This window comes from Hipposideros armiger, unplaced genomic scaffold, assembly GCF_001890085.2.
Source record: "Hipposideros armiger isolate ML-2016 unplaced genomic scaffold, ASM189008v1 scaffold_12, whole genome shotgun sequence".
Classification (NCBI taxonomy): Eukaryota; Metazoa; Chordata; class Mammalia; order Chiroptera; family Hipposideridae; genus Hipposideros; species Hipposideros armiger.
This window is the reverse complement of record NW_017731362.1, coordinates 4,027,037-4,047,403: the sequence shown is the minus strand read 5'-3', so window position 1 is coordinate 4,047,403 and position 20,367 is coordinate 4,027,037. Positions and strand designations below refer to the sequence as shown.

The 20,367-nt window shown below is 38.6% G+C and overlaps 1 protein-coding gene across 1 annotated transcript in view; it reads left to right on the top strand.

Moving 5' to 3' along the window:
• Positions 1–4,162: 4,162 nt before the first annotated feature.
• LEO1 (LEO1 component of Paf1/RNA polymerase II complex) overlaps positions 4,163–20,367 on the top strand; it is a 32,921-nt gene continuing 16,716 nt past the window's right edge. The window contains exons 1-6 of the mRNA XM_019665706.1: positions 4,163–4,358; positions 12,210–12,968; positions 14,952–15,056; positions 18,009–18,100; positions 19,111–19,256; positions 20,197–20,281. Coding sequence (XP_019521251.1) covers positions 4,301–4,358; positions 12,210–12,968; positions 14,952–15,056; positions 18,009–18,100; positions 19,111–19,256; positions 20,197–20,281 — 1,245 coding nt within the window. The 5' untranslated portion in view covers positions 4,163–4,300. The remainder of the gene's footprint in view (positions 4,359–12,209; positions 12,969–14,951; positions 15,057–18,008; positions 18,101–19,110; positions 19,257–20,196; positions 20,282–20,367) is intronic.

Below are 20,367 nucleotides of genomic sequence, written 5' to 3'. Positions count from 1 at the left end.
GAGAGAGAGAGAGAGAGAGAGAGAGAGAGAGAGAGAGAGAGAGAGAGAGAGAACCCTTGTCCCAAGGACTTATAGTTTGCTGGATGGGGTGGGGGAGTTACATATTGATTTGGTGGGGAAAAGTGGTGCATGTTCTTCCACGGGAGGGCGTGACCTCCTAAGATGGGCAGAAGTCTGTTGACTCAGATCCTTATCTTGCTCCAGACCACCACTTGTCATCTGGTGTATAAACAGATATGTGACTGAAGGCAGTCAATCAAAGCTAGTTATGAGCTTTTTCTGTAGGCGCTATGAATCACCTCCCACTCCTCCTCCTACATTTTCTAACTTCTACCTAGCATAATCAACCTAGTTGAATCCCTATTCTTTGACTGGGGGTATTGTGGTGTCTGTCTCAACGGTCATTATTCTGAGGATCCCTCTTCACCTTACAAAGTCAGAACATGGGAAAAGGAGACAACCTCAAAAACTGGGAATCAAGATAAAGTTACTCTGAAGTTGTTTTAGTCAATCACATGAAATTTTTCATCCCTGGGAGCAAATCAAGAGATTATCTTTTTTTGTTGTTTTTGTTTAAGATTTTATTGGGAAATCAGGGAAGGGGAACAGACAAGTTGCTGTCCTTTTGTTCTTCAGTCTAGCTGTGGAGGACGTCACCTCACTGGCCCATGTTGGTATTATCATTGTGCTCTTCCTGGCTTAGGCAATCGGTCGCTGGCCATTGGATGACCGCTTATGGTGGCTCACAGCAGCTCATTCCAGCTGTCAGCCACTCACGCTGGCTGCTAGTCACTCACGGTAGCTCACGGCAGCCCAGTGCAGCCCTGCTGCAGCCTACGCCATCACCAGTGACTCACGGCAGCCCAGCTCCAGGTCCAGCTGTTTTTCACCATCTTAGCTGTAGAGGGCACAGCGTCACTGGCCCTCATGTGGGATCTGAACCCGCAGTCCTGCTGCTCAGAGCCGGTGCTCCCAAGCCAACTCTTAACCAACGTGCCACACAGCCAGCCCTCAAGAGATTCTCTTAACATCCAGAGTTAAGTTAGTTAAATACAAACCCAATAAGATGAGCTTCTTATCCAATAGGATAAATGAAAATATTATTTTAACGTTCAATGAATCTGGGTGTAACCTCAGGAAAGCAGTACTGGAAAATGATTGTGATTGATTTAGCGAAATCTAATTGATTGCATTATAACTGAAGAAAGACAACAAATAGAAGAGCAATGATCAGCATAAAGTATAGTAAAAACAAAAATGAAAATCAAAGAACCAGAAGTTATTTGTTTTGCACTATTCACAGGGGATAAACACATTAATTACGACAGTCATAAATATGGGCATAGTGATTCAGCATGTCTCAATTAAGATTTAATTAATGTACTTTTCAAGGATAGAACTCTAAATGAAAATGAAACTGAATCACAAATAGATTACTTGTTTTTCCAGTATTTCAGAAAGTTTTAAAGTAATCCCATCTACCCACTCTTACATCATCCATTTTATTCCAACAGCTCTAGGACTGATAACATACCTATTCTACCTTTTGTCCATTTGGACCACATCAGGCACTCTTATTTGCAACAAAATATATCTCATAATCTCCAAACTCAAAATCCATGTTGTTCGTCCAAGATCGAAACCCTCTCATATTAGCCTAATTTGGTAATATCTAACACAAGATGTAAATTTTTAAATAACTTTTTTATTTTGCAATTACAATTGACATACAATATTAGTTTCAGATGTACAACATAGTGATTAGATATTGATATAACTTACAAAGTATCCATCTGACACCATACATCATTACTACAATGTTATTGACTATATTCCTTATGCTATACTTTATATCCCCATATTTAGTTTGTAACTACCAATTTGTACTTCTTAATCCCTCCCCCTTTTTCACCCATCCTCCCAACCTCTTCCCATCTGGAAACCATCAAAATGTTCTCTGTATCTATGAGTTTCTGTTTTGTTAGTTCATTTATTTTGTTTTTTATTTATTTTTTATTTTATTATTATTATTTTTTTTAGCTGAGCCATCCCGCCACCTGTTGGCAGCTCCGCGGCTGCTCAGCTCGGGCTGACTCGAACCACTGTTGCTCAGAGCTCAAACTCTTGAGCGAGCTCTTAACCAACTGAGCCACTCAGCCGGCCCTTATTTTGTTTTTTAGATTCCACATATAAGTGAAATCACATGGCATTTGTCTTTCTCTGTCTGACTTACTCCACTCAGAACAATACCCCTAGGTCCATCCATGTTATTGCAGATGGCAAGATTTCATTCTTTTTATGGCTGAGTAATAATCCATTGTAAATATGTACCACCTCTTCTTTATCCATTCATTCATTGATGGACACCCAGGTTGCCTCCATATCTTGGCTATTGTAAATAATGCTGTAACGAACATATGAATGCACACATCCCTTCGAAGTTGCGTTTTGCGTTTCTTTGGATAAACACCCAGAAGTAGGATTACTGGCTCCTTGTCTCTTGTCATATATAGCCTTTGTTTTAAAGTCTATTTTGTCTGGTGTAAGTATTGCTACACCAGCTTTTTTTTTTTTTCATTTCCATTTTCATGAAATATCTTTTTCCATCCCTTTACTTTTAGTCTGTGTGTATCTTTCAATCTGAAGTGAGTCTCTTGTAGGTAGTATATGTAAGGGTCTTGTTTTCTTATCCATTCAGCCACTTTATCTTTTGATTGGAGCCTTAAATCCACTTACATTGAAAGTAATTGTTGATAGATATGTAGTTATTGCCATTTTATTATTCATATTTTTTATCTTTTTTCTTCTTTTTTTCTTCCTTTAACATTTCTTGTAACACTTTGGTGTTTGGTGTTGATGAACTAACTCCTTCAGCTTTTTTTGTCTGGGGAGAACTCGTCTCTCTTTCGATTTTAAATGATAGGTTTGCTGGGTAGAGTAATCTTGGTTGTAGGTCCTTGATTTTCACTACTTTGACTATTTTGTGCCAGTCCCTTCAGGCCTGCAAAGTTTCTGTTGAGAAATCAGCTGACAGACTTATGGGAGCTCTCTTGTAGGTATATAACTGCTTTTCTCTTGCTACTTTTAAGATTTTCTTTGTTTTTAACCTTTAGCATTTTAATTATGGCGTGTCTTGGTGTGGGAGGATGTACATTTTTAAAAACTAAAATTAAAGATTTCTAAAAGAGACATAGTTCTTTAATGCGTACAACACTTCATTTCGAGCTCCTGTAAAGCAAGAGGGTTTACCTAGCACTAACCTACTACGAAAACTATTATTGTCTGAATTTACTATGTATAATTGTAGATGCATATCCTAGCAAAATCAATTTCTTTTCTAGGCAAAATAAACAAGTCAATGGAACCCTTCAAATAGTGTTCTAGCTGCAGGTTGCAATCCATTAATTAATCATAAAATCATTTTAGTGGGTGCACTGCCTGTCAGCATTAAACATAAAACTAAGAAGCTGAAATAGAATAAAATAGAGAATAGTAAGTCTTAGACTGCATCTTAGCTGTAAAGGATGTATTGTTTTGCGACCTATTTATTTCAATTTTTTACATAGTGTACTGGGTTAGGATGGAAATTTTATGATGCTTGAGATACACTGCTCTAAGGCTGCACTGGTCAAAGAGTTGTCTGAGAAAGACCCTTTTCCAGCGGGGACTCTGAAAGGTCCTCCCTTTCCAGATTATATACGTATCTGTATGAGGCAAGATTTTCTTTACAAGCGTCAACCAAAACAGACTGAATGAATTCAAAAGCAGGTATGGGAATTCAGCTGTCTTCTTTTAAGCCAGACATTAAAGATATTTTCAAAACTGTAAAACAATTCCACCCTTCTAAATTTTTTCTCTTAGAAAAATCTTGTCATTTAAAATTTTTAAATGGTAATCACTTTTAAATATTTTTAAATTGCTGCTTTAATTATTAATGTAGCAAATAGCAACATATATTACCCGCATAAACAAAAGCGCTTTGGAGTCCTCAACAACTCAAGAACCGCGGGTCAATAACAAAGGATTTCAGACCTGACTCCGGGCTGGTTTAACACAGAGGCCCTCAGCGGAGCGCGTCAAGCACCGCCCACTCCATCACACTCGCGAACGCGTAAGACTCTACGAGCATAATTATAGGCTCACGGTGCACGCCAAAACTAGGTCACAGGGGGAAAGCAGCCTTTTAGAGAGTCTTTGCGACACTGTCGCGTTTCGTTGGTTCCGTGCCGTAAAGACAGTCACGGAGCAGCCTTCTCCCCCCTCCCCCCCCAAGCCAAGGCTGAGGTGGACGTAGGCAGGAATGGCGGATATGGAGGACCTCTTCGGGAGCGACGCCGACAGCGATGCTGAGCGTAAAGGTGGGATCGACTGGGTTTCGGAGGAGGGGTGAGCGGAGGGCCTTCTGTGGCAGGAACCCGACCGCGGTCCGGTTCCGGGTCTGCAATCGCTCGGACGCTGCAGGCAGGTGGTGGGTGCTTCCTCCTCTCCTGCCCCAGCGCCCCCTGCACTCCCGGCGGTGCCAGCCTCCTCCGGCGGGCGGAAGTAGAGGGACAAGCACTGAGTGTGAGCCTTTGGGTTCTTGGTGTCCGTGGAGCGCGCAATGCCTGGGAGCTTGTGGAGCGAAGGGGGCACGGGGCAGGGGTGGAGGCGCAGGCGAGCCTGCGCAGCCCAGGGCGGAACCTTGGGGTCCTGCTCTCTCCTGTCTTGCACAGGCTAACGCATAGGAAGGGCCTTTTTTGAGTGAATGGAAATTAGATGTTCAGGAATATGGGGAGTGGGTGGACGAATTTACAGAGGGGCTCAGAATGCCCTCTTGAATGAAACCAGACCATGGCGTTATGGGGAGTTTGAGATACCCGGGTAAGGAAACGGGGAAGGATACTGGGATAGGGCTACACTTAGGCATTTACGCACTGGAGAGAATGCCTTCTGAGAGTCTGTGCAGAAACTATAATTTCTTGAGTCTGGTATTAGATTGGGGAACATATAGAGTCAGTGTTTGGAGAGGAGAGATGAAGGATTTGTTGATAAAATGAATGAGTGACTGAATGAATGAATGGTTCATGGAAGTATTTCTGGCACAAGGACTGTGGCTATTTGAGTTTGAAATATGAATAGGAGTTATTTGAAGTGAGAAGGGGTCCAAGACCAAGTTCAGAATTCTTGCAACCCTCCAGGCTCAGGGTAACGTTATCTACTTTTTTCCTTAGCAAAGTGCATTATTGTAGTTCTTTTTTTTTCTCCAACTCCAATTTATTCATATATTTTTAGAGTGTAATGAAAGGAGCACCAGGTTTAAGTCTAGTCTGAGGGCTGTCCAGGAGGTTCTAATAAGGAAATACAGAGTCCTATATGCTACCTCTTGTTCCACTTGTCAGTGAAGAACATCCAACCTAAGAGAAAGGTTATAAGAATTTATTTCAGCCAAACTGATGACAATTGCCGGGAAGCAAAGTCTGAACGGATTGAGAAAATACTCCGGAAAATGGCTGTTGTGCAATTTATTTTATACATTAGAATCAAAGGAGGAAGGTTACATGAAACCCATTGGTTATAGATTAAGGGGGTGGGAGAAAGCAAAGTGGGGAAATCTCGGGGATTGGATAAAAAGTAAAATAGATACTGTTTTTACATTGGTGGGTACAGGATAGTTAATAGCATTTTACAGCGCATAGAGATAGTATTTGAGGAACAAGATAACAATGAGGGATTTTGTAGTTTCCTGCTCTTGTGTGGTGGGTTGTGCCTCCTGGGGAGTCTGGAAAAAGAGATTACTCTGATATTGCAAGGGTATGTTATCTTAGATGCAAAAAGACAATAGGCTCACTTAAGGTAAAGATTGACCTTTTTCAAGGAAGCTACAGGCCAAGGATGTGACTTCCGCCATGGCTCACCTTAGTTAGGAATTTTCACATTCATGCCATCCTATGTGGTCATTTTCAGTCTCCTGAGCTTGTCAGGTTTAATATGTGGCCCCTTTTCTGTCTACACACTACCTTTGCTAATGTTTTCATTTTCCCCTCAATTTTACTTGTCCATGTCCCATTTGCCCTTTAAGGCATAGTTCCATGTGAACCTCCCATGACTCACTTCTATGAAGTTGTTAATTCATTCAATAAGTATTTATCGATCCCCTATCATGTTCCAGCTACTTTGCTAGGTGTTGGGGATATAATGATGAAAAGATTTGTCTTTGCCCCCTCCCCTTCTCTACTAGCTTACTTGATGACTGATGCATATTTAATAAATAGTTGGAGGGGTAGAAACAATATATATACATGTATCCTGCAGTGCATTCCCATTGCAAACTCATTGTATGGGGAAGTGATGTTTGGAGGTAGCTGCTTGTCTGGGCTTCACCTTTTACTTTCTCTTGTAAGTCTGTTGCTTCTTTCATCTTACCATTAGATAATAGGACTCAATCAGATTCAATTCCAAATCTGTCTTTGAAGGTTGCTGTTGGTCCTGAAGGTAGTATGGATGTGACAGGGTAATTCCTGTTATGCCTAGCATATTTCATTTTCTCTCTGTGCTAAGAGAGTTGTGGAAAATAACAGCACCTGACAAATTTCTTAGCGTAACAATGAGTAGAATCTCTTTCTAGGCCCAGCATGTTTCTTTCATGTATAAATGTGCCAGGTTGTCTTTAATTTCTTTCAGCAATGTTTTGTAGTTTTTATTGTATAAATCCTGCACCTCCTAAATTTATTTTTAAGTATTCTTTTGGATACTACTGCAAGTCTAATTGTTTTCTTAGTTTCATTTTTGGATTGTTTGTTGCTAATGTACAACTGATCTTTGTATGTTAATCTTATGTTTTGTAACTTTGCTGAATGTGTTAGCACTAATAGTTTTTTAGTGGATTCTTTAGGATTTTCTATGTGTAAGATAATGTTATCTGCAAATAGGGATAGTTATACTTCCTTTTTAATTATGATGCCTTTTATTTATTTTTCTTGCCTAAGTGCCCTGGCTAGAACTTTCTATCCAATGTTGAATAGAAGTGGTGGGTGGACATCCTTGCCTTGTTCTGTTCTTAGGGAGAAAGCATTCACCATTACACATGATGCTAGCTGTGGGATTTTCACAGATGCCCTTTAATAGATTGAGGAAATTCCCTTCTATTCTGTTTGTTGAGTGGGTTTATCATGAAAAGGTGTTGAATTTTGTCAAATGCCTTTCCTGCATCAATTAAGATAATCACTTTTTTCCCTTGTTCTATTAATATGGTGTCTCACTTTGACTTTTATAGGTTGAACCATTGTTGTATTCCTAGGATAACTCCCCCCTGGTATGGTGTATATCCTTTTAATATGCTGTTGGATTTGGTTTGCTAGTAGTTTGTTGAGTATTTTTCCATATGTATTCATAAAAGATATTGGTCTATGGTTTTCTTTTTTGGTGACGTCTTTGGCTTTGGTGTCAGGGTAATGCCAGCTTCGTCGAATGAGTTTAGGAAGTATTTCCTCTGCTTCATGTTTTTGGAAAACTTTGAGAAAGATAGGCATTAATTCTTTAAATGTTTTATGGGATTCACCAGTGAAGCTATCTGGTCTGGGGCTGCTTTTTTGTTGGAAACTTTCTGATTACTGATTTAAATTCTACTTTGTTATAGGTGTATTCAGGTTTTCCGTTTCATCTTGAGTCAGTTTTAATGGTTTGTGTGTTTCTAGGAATTAATGCATTTCATCCAAATTATCTAATTTGTTGGCATACAGTTGTTCATAGTATTCTCTTTTAATCCTTATTATTTCTGTAAGACCAGAGTAATGTCTCCACTTTCATTCCTGATTCCAGTAATTTGAGTCTTTTATCTTTTTCTTGGTCACTGTAGCTAAAGCTTGGTCAATTTTGTTAATGTTTTCAAAGAATGAACTTTTGGTTTTATTGATTTCTGTTACTTTTTATTCTTCATTTATCTCCACTTTAATCTTTATCATTTCTTTCCTTTTGCTGGCTTTGTGTTTAGTTTCCTTTTTCTAGTTCCTTAAGGTGAAAGGTTCTGTTATCAATTTTGAGGGTTTTTTTTGTTTGTTTGTTTGTTTTTAAGATTTTATTGGGGGAGGGGAACAGCGCTGGGGAATTGGGGAAGGGAACAGACAAGTTGCTGTCCTTTTGTTCTTCAGTCTAGTTGTGGAGGACATTGCTTCACTGGCCCATGTTGGTATTATCATTGCACTCTTCCCGGGTGAGGCAGATCAGTCACCAGCCTCTGGACGGCCACTCACGGCGGCTCTTGGCAGCTCAGGCCTGCTGCTGGCCGCTCACGCTGGCTGCGGGCCAAACACGGTAGCTTATGGCTGCTCACTGCAGCAGGGATGCAGCCAATGCTGTCGCCGGCGACTCAAGGCAGCCCAGCTCCAGGTTGAGCTGTTGTTCACCATCTTAGCTGTATAGGGCGCAGCATCACTGGCCCTCATGTGGGATCCGAACCGAGGCCCTACTGCTCAGAGCTGGTGTCCCAACCCAGCTCTTAACCAACGCGCCACTCAGCCGGCCTGAGATTTTTTTAATGTAGGTGTTTACTGCTACAAATTTTCCTTTGAGCAGTGCTTTTGCTGCATCCTTTATGTATCCTGTGTTTTCATTTTCATTCACCTCAAAATATTTTCTAATATCCCTTATTATTTATTCTTTGAACCCTTGATTGTTTGAGTGCATTGTTTAATTTCTACATATTTGTGCATTTCCAGATTTCCTTTTGTTATGGAACTCAGATTCATTCCATTGTGGTCAGAAAAGATACTTGGTGTGTTTCAGTCTTCTTAAATTTATTGAGACTTGTTTTGTGTCCTAACATATGGTCCATCCTGGAGAATATTCCATGTGCACTTGGGACGAATGTATAACATGCCTTTATTAGGTGGAGTGTTCTATTGATGTCTGTTAATGTTTGCTTGATTTATAGTGTTGTTCAAGTCCTCTTTTTCCTAATTGATTTTCTGTCTTATTGTTTTAGCCATTATTGAAAGTTGGGTATTGAAGAATAGTTTCCATCTACTGTTGAACTATTTTTCTTTCAGTTCTGTCAGTTTTTGTTTTTAGTTGCATTTGTTTATTAAGGTCATATCTTCATATTGGATTGGCCCTTTTATCATTTTATAATGTCATTTGTTTTGTCTCTTTTAAAGATTGTTTCTTAAGATTTATTTTGTCTAATATTAGTTTAACCACTATAGCTCTCTCTTGGTTGCTATTTACATGGAATATCTTTCTCCATCCTTTCACTTTCAACCTATTTGTGTATTTGGTTCTATAGTGAATGACTCTCTTGTAGACAGCATATAGATGGATCATTTTTAAAATCCATTCTGCTAATTTCTGCCTGTTTATTAGAGAGTTTAATCCATTTCCATTTAATGTAATTACTGATAGGGAAGGACTTCTTCCATTTTGCTACTTGTTATTTATATGTCATATCTTTTATGTTCCTCAATTCCCCTATTACTATTTTATGACTGATTTTCTTTTAGTGTGATGTTTTTATTCCCTTCTTGTTTCTTTTTCTGTATGTTTTTTCTCTTTGTGATTTCTCTGGTAATTACAATTAACATCTTAATTTATAACAATCCAGTTTGGATTAATACCATTTTATAGGTTGTGTTTTTTTACTTTCTTGATAATGTCCTTTGTTGCCAAAAGTTTTTCATTGTGAAGTCCAATTTATTTATTTATTTATTTATTTATTCATTTTGTTGCTCGTATCTCCATTTTTTTGAAGCATAGTTTTGCTTGGTATAGCATTCTTGGTTGGCAGTCTTTTTCTTTCAGCACTTTGAATATGTCATCCCACTGCCTTCTAGTTTCAGTGGTTTCTGATGAGAAATAGGTATTATCCTTATTGAGAATCCCTTGTATGGGACAAGTTGTTTCTCTTTTGTTGCTTTCAGGATTCTTTCTTTGTTTTCCACAGTTTGATAATGATATACCTAGGTGTGAATCTCTTTAACTTCATCCTATTTGGTATTCATTGAGCTTCTTGGGTGTGTAGATTTGATGACTTTCATCAAATTTGGGCAGTCTTCAGCCATTATTTCTTCAAATATTCTTTCTGACATTTCTCTTTTCTCCTGGGACTACTATTGTGTATATGTTGATTCAGTTGATATCCCGTAAGTCTTTTAGATTTATTTTTTTTCATTTATTTTTCTCTTTCTGTTCCTCACACTGGATAATCTCAATTGACTTATCTTCAAGTTTGCTGATTCTTCCTTCTTCCTGCTCATATCTGTTTAGCCCTTTTAGTGAATTTTTTTCATTTCAGTTATTGTACTTGTCAATTCCAGAATTTGTTTGGTTCTTTTTTATAATATCTGATATTATCTGATATTATTTACTGATATTCTTTTTTTTTTTTTTTTTTTTTTTTTTTTCCCGCCACCTGTTGGCTGCTCAGCTCGGGCTGACTCGAACCACTGTTGCTCAGAGCTCAAACTCTTGAGCGAGCTCTTAACCAACTGAGCCACTCAGCCGGCCCTTTACTGATATTCTTTATTTGGCAAGATAACATATTCTTTTTTTTCTTTTTCTGTCTTTATTATTATTTTAGATTTTATTGGGGAATTGGGGGAGGGGAACAGCGTTGGGGAATCGGGGAAGGGGAACAGACAAGTTGCTGCCCTTTTGTTCTTCAGTCTAGTTGTGGAGGACGTCGCTTCACTGGCCCATGTGGGTATTGTGATCATTGCGCTCTTCCCGTAGTTGCTTGATGGCCATTGGTCAGCCGCTCACAGCAGCTCACGCCAGCTGCTGGCCGCTTACGCTGGCTACCAGCCACTCACGGTAGCTCACGGCAGCCCACTGCAGCCCCACTGCAGCCTATGCCATTGCCAGCGACTCACAGCAGCCCAGCTCCAGGTTGAGCTGTTGTTCACCATCTTAGCTGTAAGAGGGCGCAGCTTCACTGGCCCTCATATGATCCGAAACGGGGCTCTGCTGCTCAGAGCTGGCGTCCCAAGCCAACTCCTAACCAACGCGCCGCTTGTCCGGCCCAAGATATCATTTTCATTGTTTGGGCTTCTTCAGGGATAGTGTTTAGCCTTTTTAAAAAACGTGTATGGGGTATACTTCCTTATTTCTTTGCAAGCTTTCTATTTTTTTGTTGGTAACTGGGCATTTTGAATATTATATAATGTGGCAACTCAGGAAATGACATTCTTCCCACGCCCCAGGATTTGTTGTTTCTGTTTGTCATATAGTTATTATTTAGTAACTCTTGAACTAGTTTTGTAAAGTCTGTAATCTTTGTTGTGTGTAGCCAATGAAGTCTCTGTCCCATTAGCTTAGTGGTCAGTCAGGATTGGACAGAGATGCCTAGAACTCTCTCTCCTCCCACCAAATTGCCATTTTTTTGCAAATTGGCTCTGTGTATGTATTAGGGCATGCTTTTACATTCAACCAGGCAGTTTACAACCAGTCCTTGCCTTTATTTCCTGCTTGTAGGGAGCTTGGAGCACAGCCAGCAGTGAGAGCTTAGGGCCTTCTCAGTTCTTTTCTGAGTGTGTGCAGAGCCCTGGGCATGTGTGTTCTTCCAGTCTCTAGGAATGTGTGGGAGCTGTTAAAAGCCCTTACTGCCCATATTATGTCATTCCTCAGCCTTTCCTTCCAAGCTTTTTGGTTAGTCTGTTGTTTGCCCCAACTGCTATCCATTATGCCAAGCAGAGGCAACTAATAAATTTGTCTGTAAATGTTTTTGACAAACACTCCAAAGTAGCTGCCTCAACATTGAGAGAGTTCCAAGTTAGGTGAGATAAAGTCAAGCCCTTTGAGCCAGTACTTCAGTGATCTGTCAGACAGATCAAAACTGACAACCATGATTCTTTGTGAATGAGGTCCCTTCTGCTCCCTCTAGTAGTGGTATGTATACCAGAAATTCAGGCTGTTATCGTCAAGACACCATTGAGCTGGGGAGTGGGTTGGGGGGGGGTAGTGGGTAGTGGGTGTGTCTAGGGTATATTTAAGAACCACAAAATTCTGCTTTCTTTCTAAAAATTCAGCTATTTATTTATTTATTTATTTATTTATTTATTTATTTATTTTTAGCATTCTTCTGGTTGCTGCAACTTTTGGTTAGTTTCCGGAGTACCAAGAAAATTGACTCTAATAGTTTTGGACTGGTTTTTCATTGGTTTTATGTTGGGATGGACTTTTGGTGTTCCTCACTCTGTCTTTTTTTGCTGACATCACCCAATGTTTATATGATTCCATAGATTCCGATTCTGGATCAGACTCGGATTCTGATCAAGAGAATGTTGCTTCTGGCAGTAATGCCTCTGGAAGTGAAAGTGATCAAGATGAAAGAGGTGATTCAGGAAAACCAAGTAATAAGGAACTGTTTGGAGATGACAGTGAGGATGAGGGAGCTTCTCATCATAGTGGGAGTGATAATCGTTCTGAAAGGTCAGATAACAGATCAGAAACTTCTGAGCGTTCTGACCATGAAGACAATGACCCTTCAGATATAGATCAGCATAGTGGATCAGAAGCCCATAATGATGATGAAGATGAAGGTCACAGATCAGATGGAGAGAGCCATCACTCAGAAGCAGAAGGTTCTGAAAAAGCACATTCAGATGATGAAAAATGGGACAGAGAAGATAAAAGCGACCAGTCAGATGACGAAAAGATACAAAATTCTGATGATGAGGAAAGGGCACAAGGATCTGATGAGGATAAGCTGCAGAATTCTGATGACGATGAGAAAATGCAGAACACAGATGATGATGATAGGCCTCAGCTTTCAGATGATGAGAGACAACAACTGTCTGAGGAGGAGGAGAAGGCTAATTCTGATGATGAACGGCCAGCAGCTTCTGATAATGATGATGAGAAACAGAATTCTGATGATGATGAACGGCCACAGATGTCTGATGAGGATAAAATGCAAAATTCTGATGATGAAAGGCCACAGGCCTCAGATGAAGAACGCAGGCATTCAGATGATGAAGAGGAACAAGACCATAAATCAGGTAATTCATTTATGAGAATCAAAATGGTTTAGTAGAAAAGCATCCAGATACAGCCCATTATTCTTCGTGCAGTCCCATCTTTACTACACCATTTTGTCTCTCCTATCCCTCCATTTCAGCCTTTTCTAACTGTATACATTTTGCTTTTTAAAAATTTTCCTAATCCATGTATTATTTCTATCCCCTTTCCATTTGTTAATTGATGATAGATCAGGAAGAAAAAAAAAGAGGCTGGTCTTAGAGAAAGTTGCATGGTACTAGAGTAGTTATATAATGAACAGAGGTGGTTTTGTTTCTGTGGGTAACTGAAGAGCATGCCTCAGGTAAGAACAGATTTTCTTGGGGGGAAAAATACCATTGAAATGTCCCCATAGGGTAGCTGTACTGAGATGTGAACAGCGTGTTTGAGCTCAGGTTTTTGAGATCCAAAATTTGATCATCCAGAGGTAATCAGGCTCCAACAAGTTTACTCAAACTAATTAAATTCACAAGAAACTAATTTATAAAAATTGAATTGCAAAATTGTTTCAAGAAGATCAGTTATTTCTCTTAGCGTTGTTTCCTTTCCCTTGGGGGAAACCTATATTAGAAGCCAATTTACAATAATAATCAGGAGGTTGCCTAGGGAGCATAATACCCAGAAAATGAAAAAACAACTGGATGATCTTAATGAGCTGTGATAGCTTGCAGCAAGCCCTCACCCTAGGGTGAGGTCACAGTACGCATTCCCTATAGAATACTGGAAAACACCCAGCTGACCTTTGGCTCTGGACCCCCTTTTAAAATAGCCATTTACACCAGTCTGCTTGAGTTAACACATTCTTCATATAGAATGTTTTTTAAAATTTAGAGATCCTGTTTTTTTTTTATTATATAAAAGTTACCTTGATTAGGTTGGAAGTCTTCCTGAGAGCAGTATCTGGATTGCTTCATTTCTGTAGCTGATTGATTGTAATTACATATTGATCCTATTTTTTAGAGACCTTAAATATGGAAGGAGGAGGGTGTTTTTCTCTTGTAATACATACCTCACAAAATAGCATTCAAGACCACATTTTTTAGGCATTATTTAGGAGAGAGGAGGTCAGAAAATTTCCAGAGATGGATATAGGTTTATGTAGACTATGGGACTGCAATAAGTATTCAGTAACTAATTCTGGGTGGAGTTATTTGTACTGTTAACAGAATCGTTAAGATTCATGCATTACTTCCCAAATACTAGCCGATTAACCTAAGACTTGGGTCATAATAGGGAACCTTGCAGCTGGTCATTCTACTTAACTCTTAACAAGTTCTACAGTGGTTCAGTTGATTTTCTTGAAGTTTATAATTAGGTAAACAATTGTGCCATCCAGAAACATGATATATTTGTCTCTTCCGTTGCAATATTTTTACCTCCCTTTTTTCTGTAACGAGTTATATATAAATTTAATCATAAGTTTCAGTACTACTTTTCTCCTTCTACGAAGTTTTTCTGCTGACAAAAACTAATGTTTTTTCTTAATTTTAAATTAACTACAGTAATTTGATTTTTGTATGTGTACATACAGTTCTGTTAATGATAATGTATACATGCATATATGTTGATTTGTGTAACCACTGCTACAGTGAGGACACAAAACAGTTCTGTAACCCTAAAAAAAGCTCCCTTATACTGTGCCTTCTGTAGTCACATTCTTCCCCACCCCTGAACCCAGACAACTACTGATCTGTTCTGTCAAGAATGTCATCAGATAAGTGGAATCATGCAATATGTAGCCTTTTTTCTTTCTCTTATGCATAAGCGTCTTTCACTTAACATAATGCATTTTAGATTCATCCAAATTGTTACATGTACCAATAGTTCATTCTTAGTTGTTACTTAGTAGTTTTCCATTGTATGGGTACACCACAGTTTGTTTATCCCCAATGTTGCTTTTAAAACACAAAATTCAATGTTATGATATGACTGATTATGCAGAAACTCTAATTCTACTCTTACAGAATCTGCAAGAGGCAGTGATAGTGAAGATGAAGTTTTACGAATGAAACGCAAGAATGCAATCGCATCCGATTCAGAAGCGGATAGTGACACTGAGGTACCAAAAGGTATTCCAGTTGCTTCTTTTTTATTATTTATTTCCATCCCTCTTTCTGCACTTAACTGTAGTGCAAGCCCAACCCTGGGCTTTTACCCCAGACTGCAAGACCCACAGAAAAGTTGTGGATACACTCTGTGTACAGAGGGAAGTTATACACATATGAGTAACTGTTCATGCTTCACCAGTTGAAGAAGAACCTGTTTCTTCATTTATAATTAGAGTGAACCTGTCGTTAGCGGGGGCTAAGGCTCTGGTTCAGCTGGAGGTAATGATGACACTTCCAAGGCAGCTTGTTCTTAACAAGTTAATATCGGATGAAGAACCTGGTTTTTCAAGCTGTGGGTTAGATGAAGAATTCACAAAAACCCAGTGTTAGGTAAGTTAGGTTTGTTGTAAGGATAAAAGGTCTACGTATTCATCTCTATGTGTGACTCTGTTTCAAATGGCAAATTACTAGGCAATGAAGACGTTAGTATAAAAGTTACAGCAAACATAATTTTGATAGTTTGATTATGCACAACTGTTATTTTACTGAATGGCAATTAGGCATTGATGTTAATTAAATAGCTTACATAAATGATCATAAGTAACATAAAGCAAACATTTAGAAAGTCAACTAGAGAGAAAAAGAGAGCTGGACAGAACAGCAAGCTCCAGGATTTACTTAAAGATCTTCGGATCTATAACTAGTAGTTATGTGCGTAGACCTTGGAATTAGGTGATCCAAGTTAGAATCTTTGTGGCTCCACTTTCCTACTATATGATTTTGGTCAAGTTACTTACTATACTTCAGTTTTCTGATCAGTACAAGGGAGATGATGCTAACCATCTTATAGGGTGGTTGGGAGAATTAGATACGTTCATTTTTTTCATTTCGTCCAGCTATTTATTGAGAATCTGCTGTGTACTAGTACTGTTCTGGGCACTGGGCGTGTAGCAGTGATCAAAACAGATAAAGACACCTCCCTTGTAGAACTCACATTCTGGTGGGGTCAGGGTATGGTAGGGAGACTGATAATAACACAGTAAGTAAATTAAGTTTACAGTATGTTGGATGGCGATAAGAACTAAGAAAATGAATCAGGAAAGGGACATGAGTGTGTTGGTGGGTGGAGGTTGTGTTTTGGTGATTTTTATCATGTAGATGAACTTTTCAATATCCTGACTTTCCTAGTCTCCTCTTCTTTTTTTAAAAAAATTAAGATTTTATTTTATTTTTTTTTAGATCAGTTTTAAGGTTCACGGCAAAATTGAGGAAAAGGTACAGAGATTTCCCATATACCCCCTGCTCCCAGACACGCATAGCCTCCCCCATTATCAACATTCCCAACTAGAGAATACATTTGTTACAATTGATGAACCTACACTGACACATTATAATTGCCCAAAGTTTATAGTTTACATTATGGTTCACTCATGGTGGTGTCCATTCTATGGGTTTGGACAAATGTATAATAACATGTATCCACCATTGTATTGGGTTGTCAGAAAAGTCATGACATATTTTTTCCATGTTTTTCGTTGCAAAAATGAGTCATGACTTTTCCAACGACCAAATAGTATCATACAGAATAATTTCACTGCCCTAAAAATTCTCTATGCTCTGCATTTTCATCCCTCCTTCCTTTCTACTCCCTGGCAGCCACTAAACTGATCTTTTTATTGTCTCCATAGTTTTGCCTTTTCCAGAATGTCATATGGTTGGAATCATAGAGTATGTAGCTTTTTCAGATTGGCTTCTTCCACTTAGTAATATGCATTGAAGTTTCCTCCATTTGTTTTCATGGTCTGACAGCACATTTCTTTTTAGCACTGAATAATATTCCATTGTCTGGATGTACTAGTTTATCCATTCACCTACTGAAGGACATCTTGGTTGCTTCTGAGTTTTGGCAATGATCAATACAGTTGCTATAAATATCTGTGTGTAAAATTTTGTATGGACATAAATTTTAAACTTTTTGGAACAAATACCAAGGAGCGCAATTGCTGGAGTGTATAAGAATATGTTTATTTTGTAAGAAACTGCTACTCTTTCTTCCAAAGTGGCTATACCATTTTGCTTTCTCACCAGCAGTGAGAGTTCCTGTTGCTTCATATTTTTGCCAGCATTTGGTGTTGTCATTGTGTTTGATTTTGGCTATTCTAATAGGTTGCCTCTCCTTTTTTACATCTGTTCTCCACCTTGTCTCAGTAACTCACTCTCAGTTTTATCCTAGGCTATGTCATTACCAATAATTATAACACTTCCATGATCTCAATTTCAAGAAATCCACTTTCTTACCACTCTCCTATCTTTCTGTTCACTCTCTCTACTACCCCACCTTGGTTTATTGCTTTAGTACAGATTACATTGTTGTTTTTCCTATACCTAGGTGAAGTTCTACCTGAGAGGAGGGGAGCCTGGGTGGACATGGACCTGTAATTTTAAAACTTGAGGGACTATGCAGAGAATAGGTCTGAATGGGGCGCTTAAGCCCCAAATTTGAGTATCTAGAATGTAGGAGGAGGGGCCAGCTGAGTGGCTCAGTTGGTTAAGAGCTTGCTCAAGAGTGTGAGCTCTGAGCAACAGGGTCGCTGGTTTGATTCCTGGCCTGAGCTGAGCTGCCAACAGGTGGCAGGATGGCTCAGCTAAAAAAAAAATAAATAAATAAAATAAATAAATAAAATAGAATGTAGGAGGATATTTGGGCTCCTGGGGTTAAAGCAAAGCGGAAGAACAAGGATGCATTAAAAGAAGGGAGAAAGAAGTGCCTTGTGGGCAGCTTTGCCTTTCACTGGATTCATCCCCTTCTCTCTCCACAGACATTCTGTTCAGATCGTTGAGTGCCAGGCAGAGTTGTATTTGGGTGATTTCCTGGTGCCTGGTCCAGAAACCTTGGGAATATGATAAAGTGATAGCTTTGAAGAACCTCTGTTATAGATATTAATACTATGCATTTTTCCTCCTATACTGAAGATAATGGAACCATGGATCTATTTGGAGGTGCAGATGATATATCTTCAGGAAGTGATGGAGAAGATAAACCACCTACTCCAGGGCAGCCTGTTGTAAGTAAAGTTACCAGTGTGAACTGGGTTCTTACTCAAGGCTAAGTAAAAAGTGTCTGAGACTAAGGGTCGCTCTTATGCTGAGAAGAGGAAGTTGATAACTGAATTACAGTATAAAACTACAATGAACAGATGACTTTCTTAGTTATGTAGGGCGCTCTTGGTTAGAAGGGGGAGTAGAAATAACTGCCCTGGCACCTCCGTACCATGGACTATTATTACTCAGCAGTAAAAAGGATTGAACTAGTCTACACACAACAACTTAGATGAAGTTCCAGGGAATGATGCTAAGTGAGAAAAAGCCAATCCCAAAAGGTTACATACTGTATGATTCCATTTATAGAACATTCTTGAAATCACAAGAATTATAGAAATAGAGAAGAAATTAATGGTTGTGTGAGAATAAGGAGGGGTGAGAGCAAGAATGAAGTGGATGTGGCTAGAAAGGGCGACATGAGTCTCTGTGCCGTTGCTGTGTTCTGTATCTGACTCTATTGGAGGCAGTCTCCTCGTTGGGATACTATAGTTTTGCAAGATGTTACCATTAGGGGAAACTGGGTTAAAAAAAAAAAGAAATAACTGCCCAGCATGAGGTTGGTGCCACGTTTTAAAAGACTAGACTGGGAGGACTTCTGATTTGAGAACCATGGATTTACATGTTTTTCTTGTTCATACCAAGAAGTGTGTGCTGTGTTGATAACCTCTGGTCTTAATTGATAGAGTGACTTCATACTGAAGTGTTAATTAATTTCACACTTCTGTTGGTGAGTATGTGGAAGATAGATGTATCACAAAAGAGATTTTTTTAATGTTGATGCTTCCAAAGTGACCTAGTTTCCCATGAGGTTTTCTGAGGCTGGGTGGGTAGGAATGCAGATTGAGGGCTGCGTTAGCCCTAACATGATATCTCGATATGTTTCTTGCCTATCTAAGTAATTAATGTCTGGAAGTTGAGCTAGGCCATTTCTAAGGTCCTGTAAAGCTCTAAAATCCTGTGATTCTTTTACTAGGATGAAAATGGATTACCTCAGGATCAACAGGAGGAAGAGCCAATTCCTGAAACCAGAATAGAAGTAGAAATACCCAAAGTAAACACTGACTTAGGAAATGACTTGTATTTTGTTAAACTGCCCAACTTTCTCAGTGTAGAGCCCAGGTAAGAGGATCAGTTAAAGTGTTTCTAGAGGTTGGATAGAAATATGTGGAATGTTGATATTTTTCTTATTTTACATGAGTTGACTACTGTATTTTGCTGTGTATAAGGTTCGCTTTTTTGCCCATATTTGTAAGGGGAAAATAAGGATGTGTGTTATACATGGGTATACTAAAAAATTAAAACAAAAGATTTTTTTTTCCTGAAAGTTTGAGCCAAAAACATGGGTGCGCATTATACACGGGAGTGCATTATATGTGGCAAAATACGATAATCATAAAATTGAAAATTGGTCATGTACCTCTGAACAAGTAAATCAAGCATATTCTGTGATAGAAAAAGTATGGACTATGGTCTTGGTAAAGAAGGCTTTTAATCTTTTTAATTGTTTTTAGGAGTTTGGTACTTAAGAATTAATAAACATCATAAGTCTTTGAGTGTTTTTGATTAGTACAGCCCTGAAAACACTGAAATTGAGAGTGGTGAAATTTGCTAGAGAAACTGCAAAAAAGTCTACTGTAGCTGCCATTGTGGACATAGAAAAACTAATGGTTTGGGGCACTTAAATAGTGTTGATGGGTATTATCCACTAAGTAACATGCACGCTCTTGTGTGATTTAAATTTTTTTCCCTCAAGCAGAATGATGTGAAAAACTAGAGCATGAATGGCCTGTTCCTTGAAAACTTATATAAGAATAAAGAATATTTTGAATATTTAGCCTTGTTTGTACTTTATTTCCAGCAACAGGTATTAACACCCAAATTTCAAGAATGTGCAGTAATTTGAATGCTTTCTTGAAATTGTGAAGCTATTTGACCACTATGAATTTTAATTATCTTACGATGTTTTAGTATATGTGTATTAATAGATATATTATTATATAGCAGTGATAATATTCTTTACAAAATATGATTAATAGTTTATTTTAAAAACAATTTATAGACCTTTTGATCCTCAATATTATGAAGATGAATTTGAAGATGAGGAAATGCTGGATGAAGAAGGTCGAACCAGGTTAAAATTAAAGGTACCATTCTATGCTTTCTTTCTTTCTTTTATAAAGTAAAACCTGGGGACACTAACTGGAGTCTTGAGCTTTTTTTTTTTTTTTTT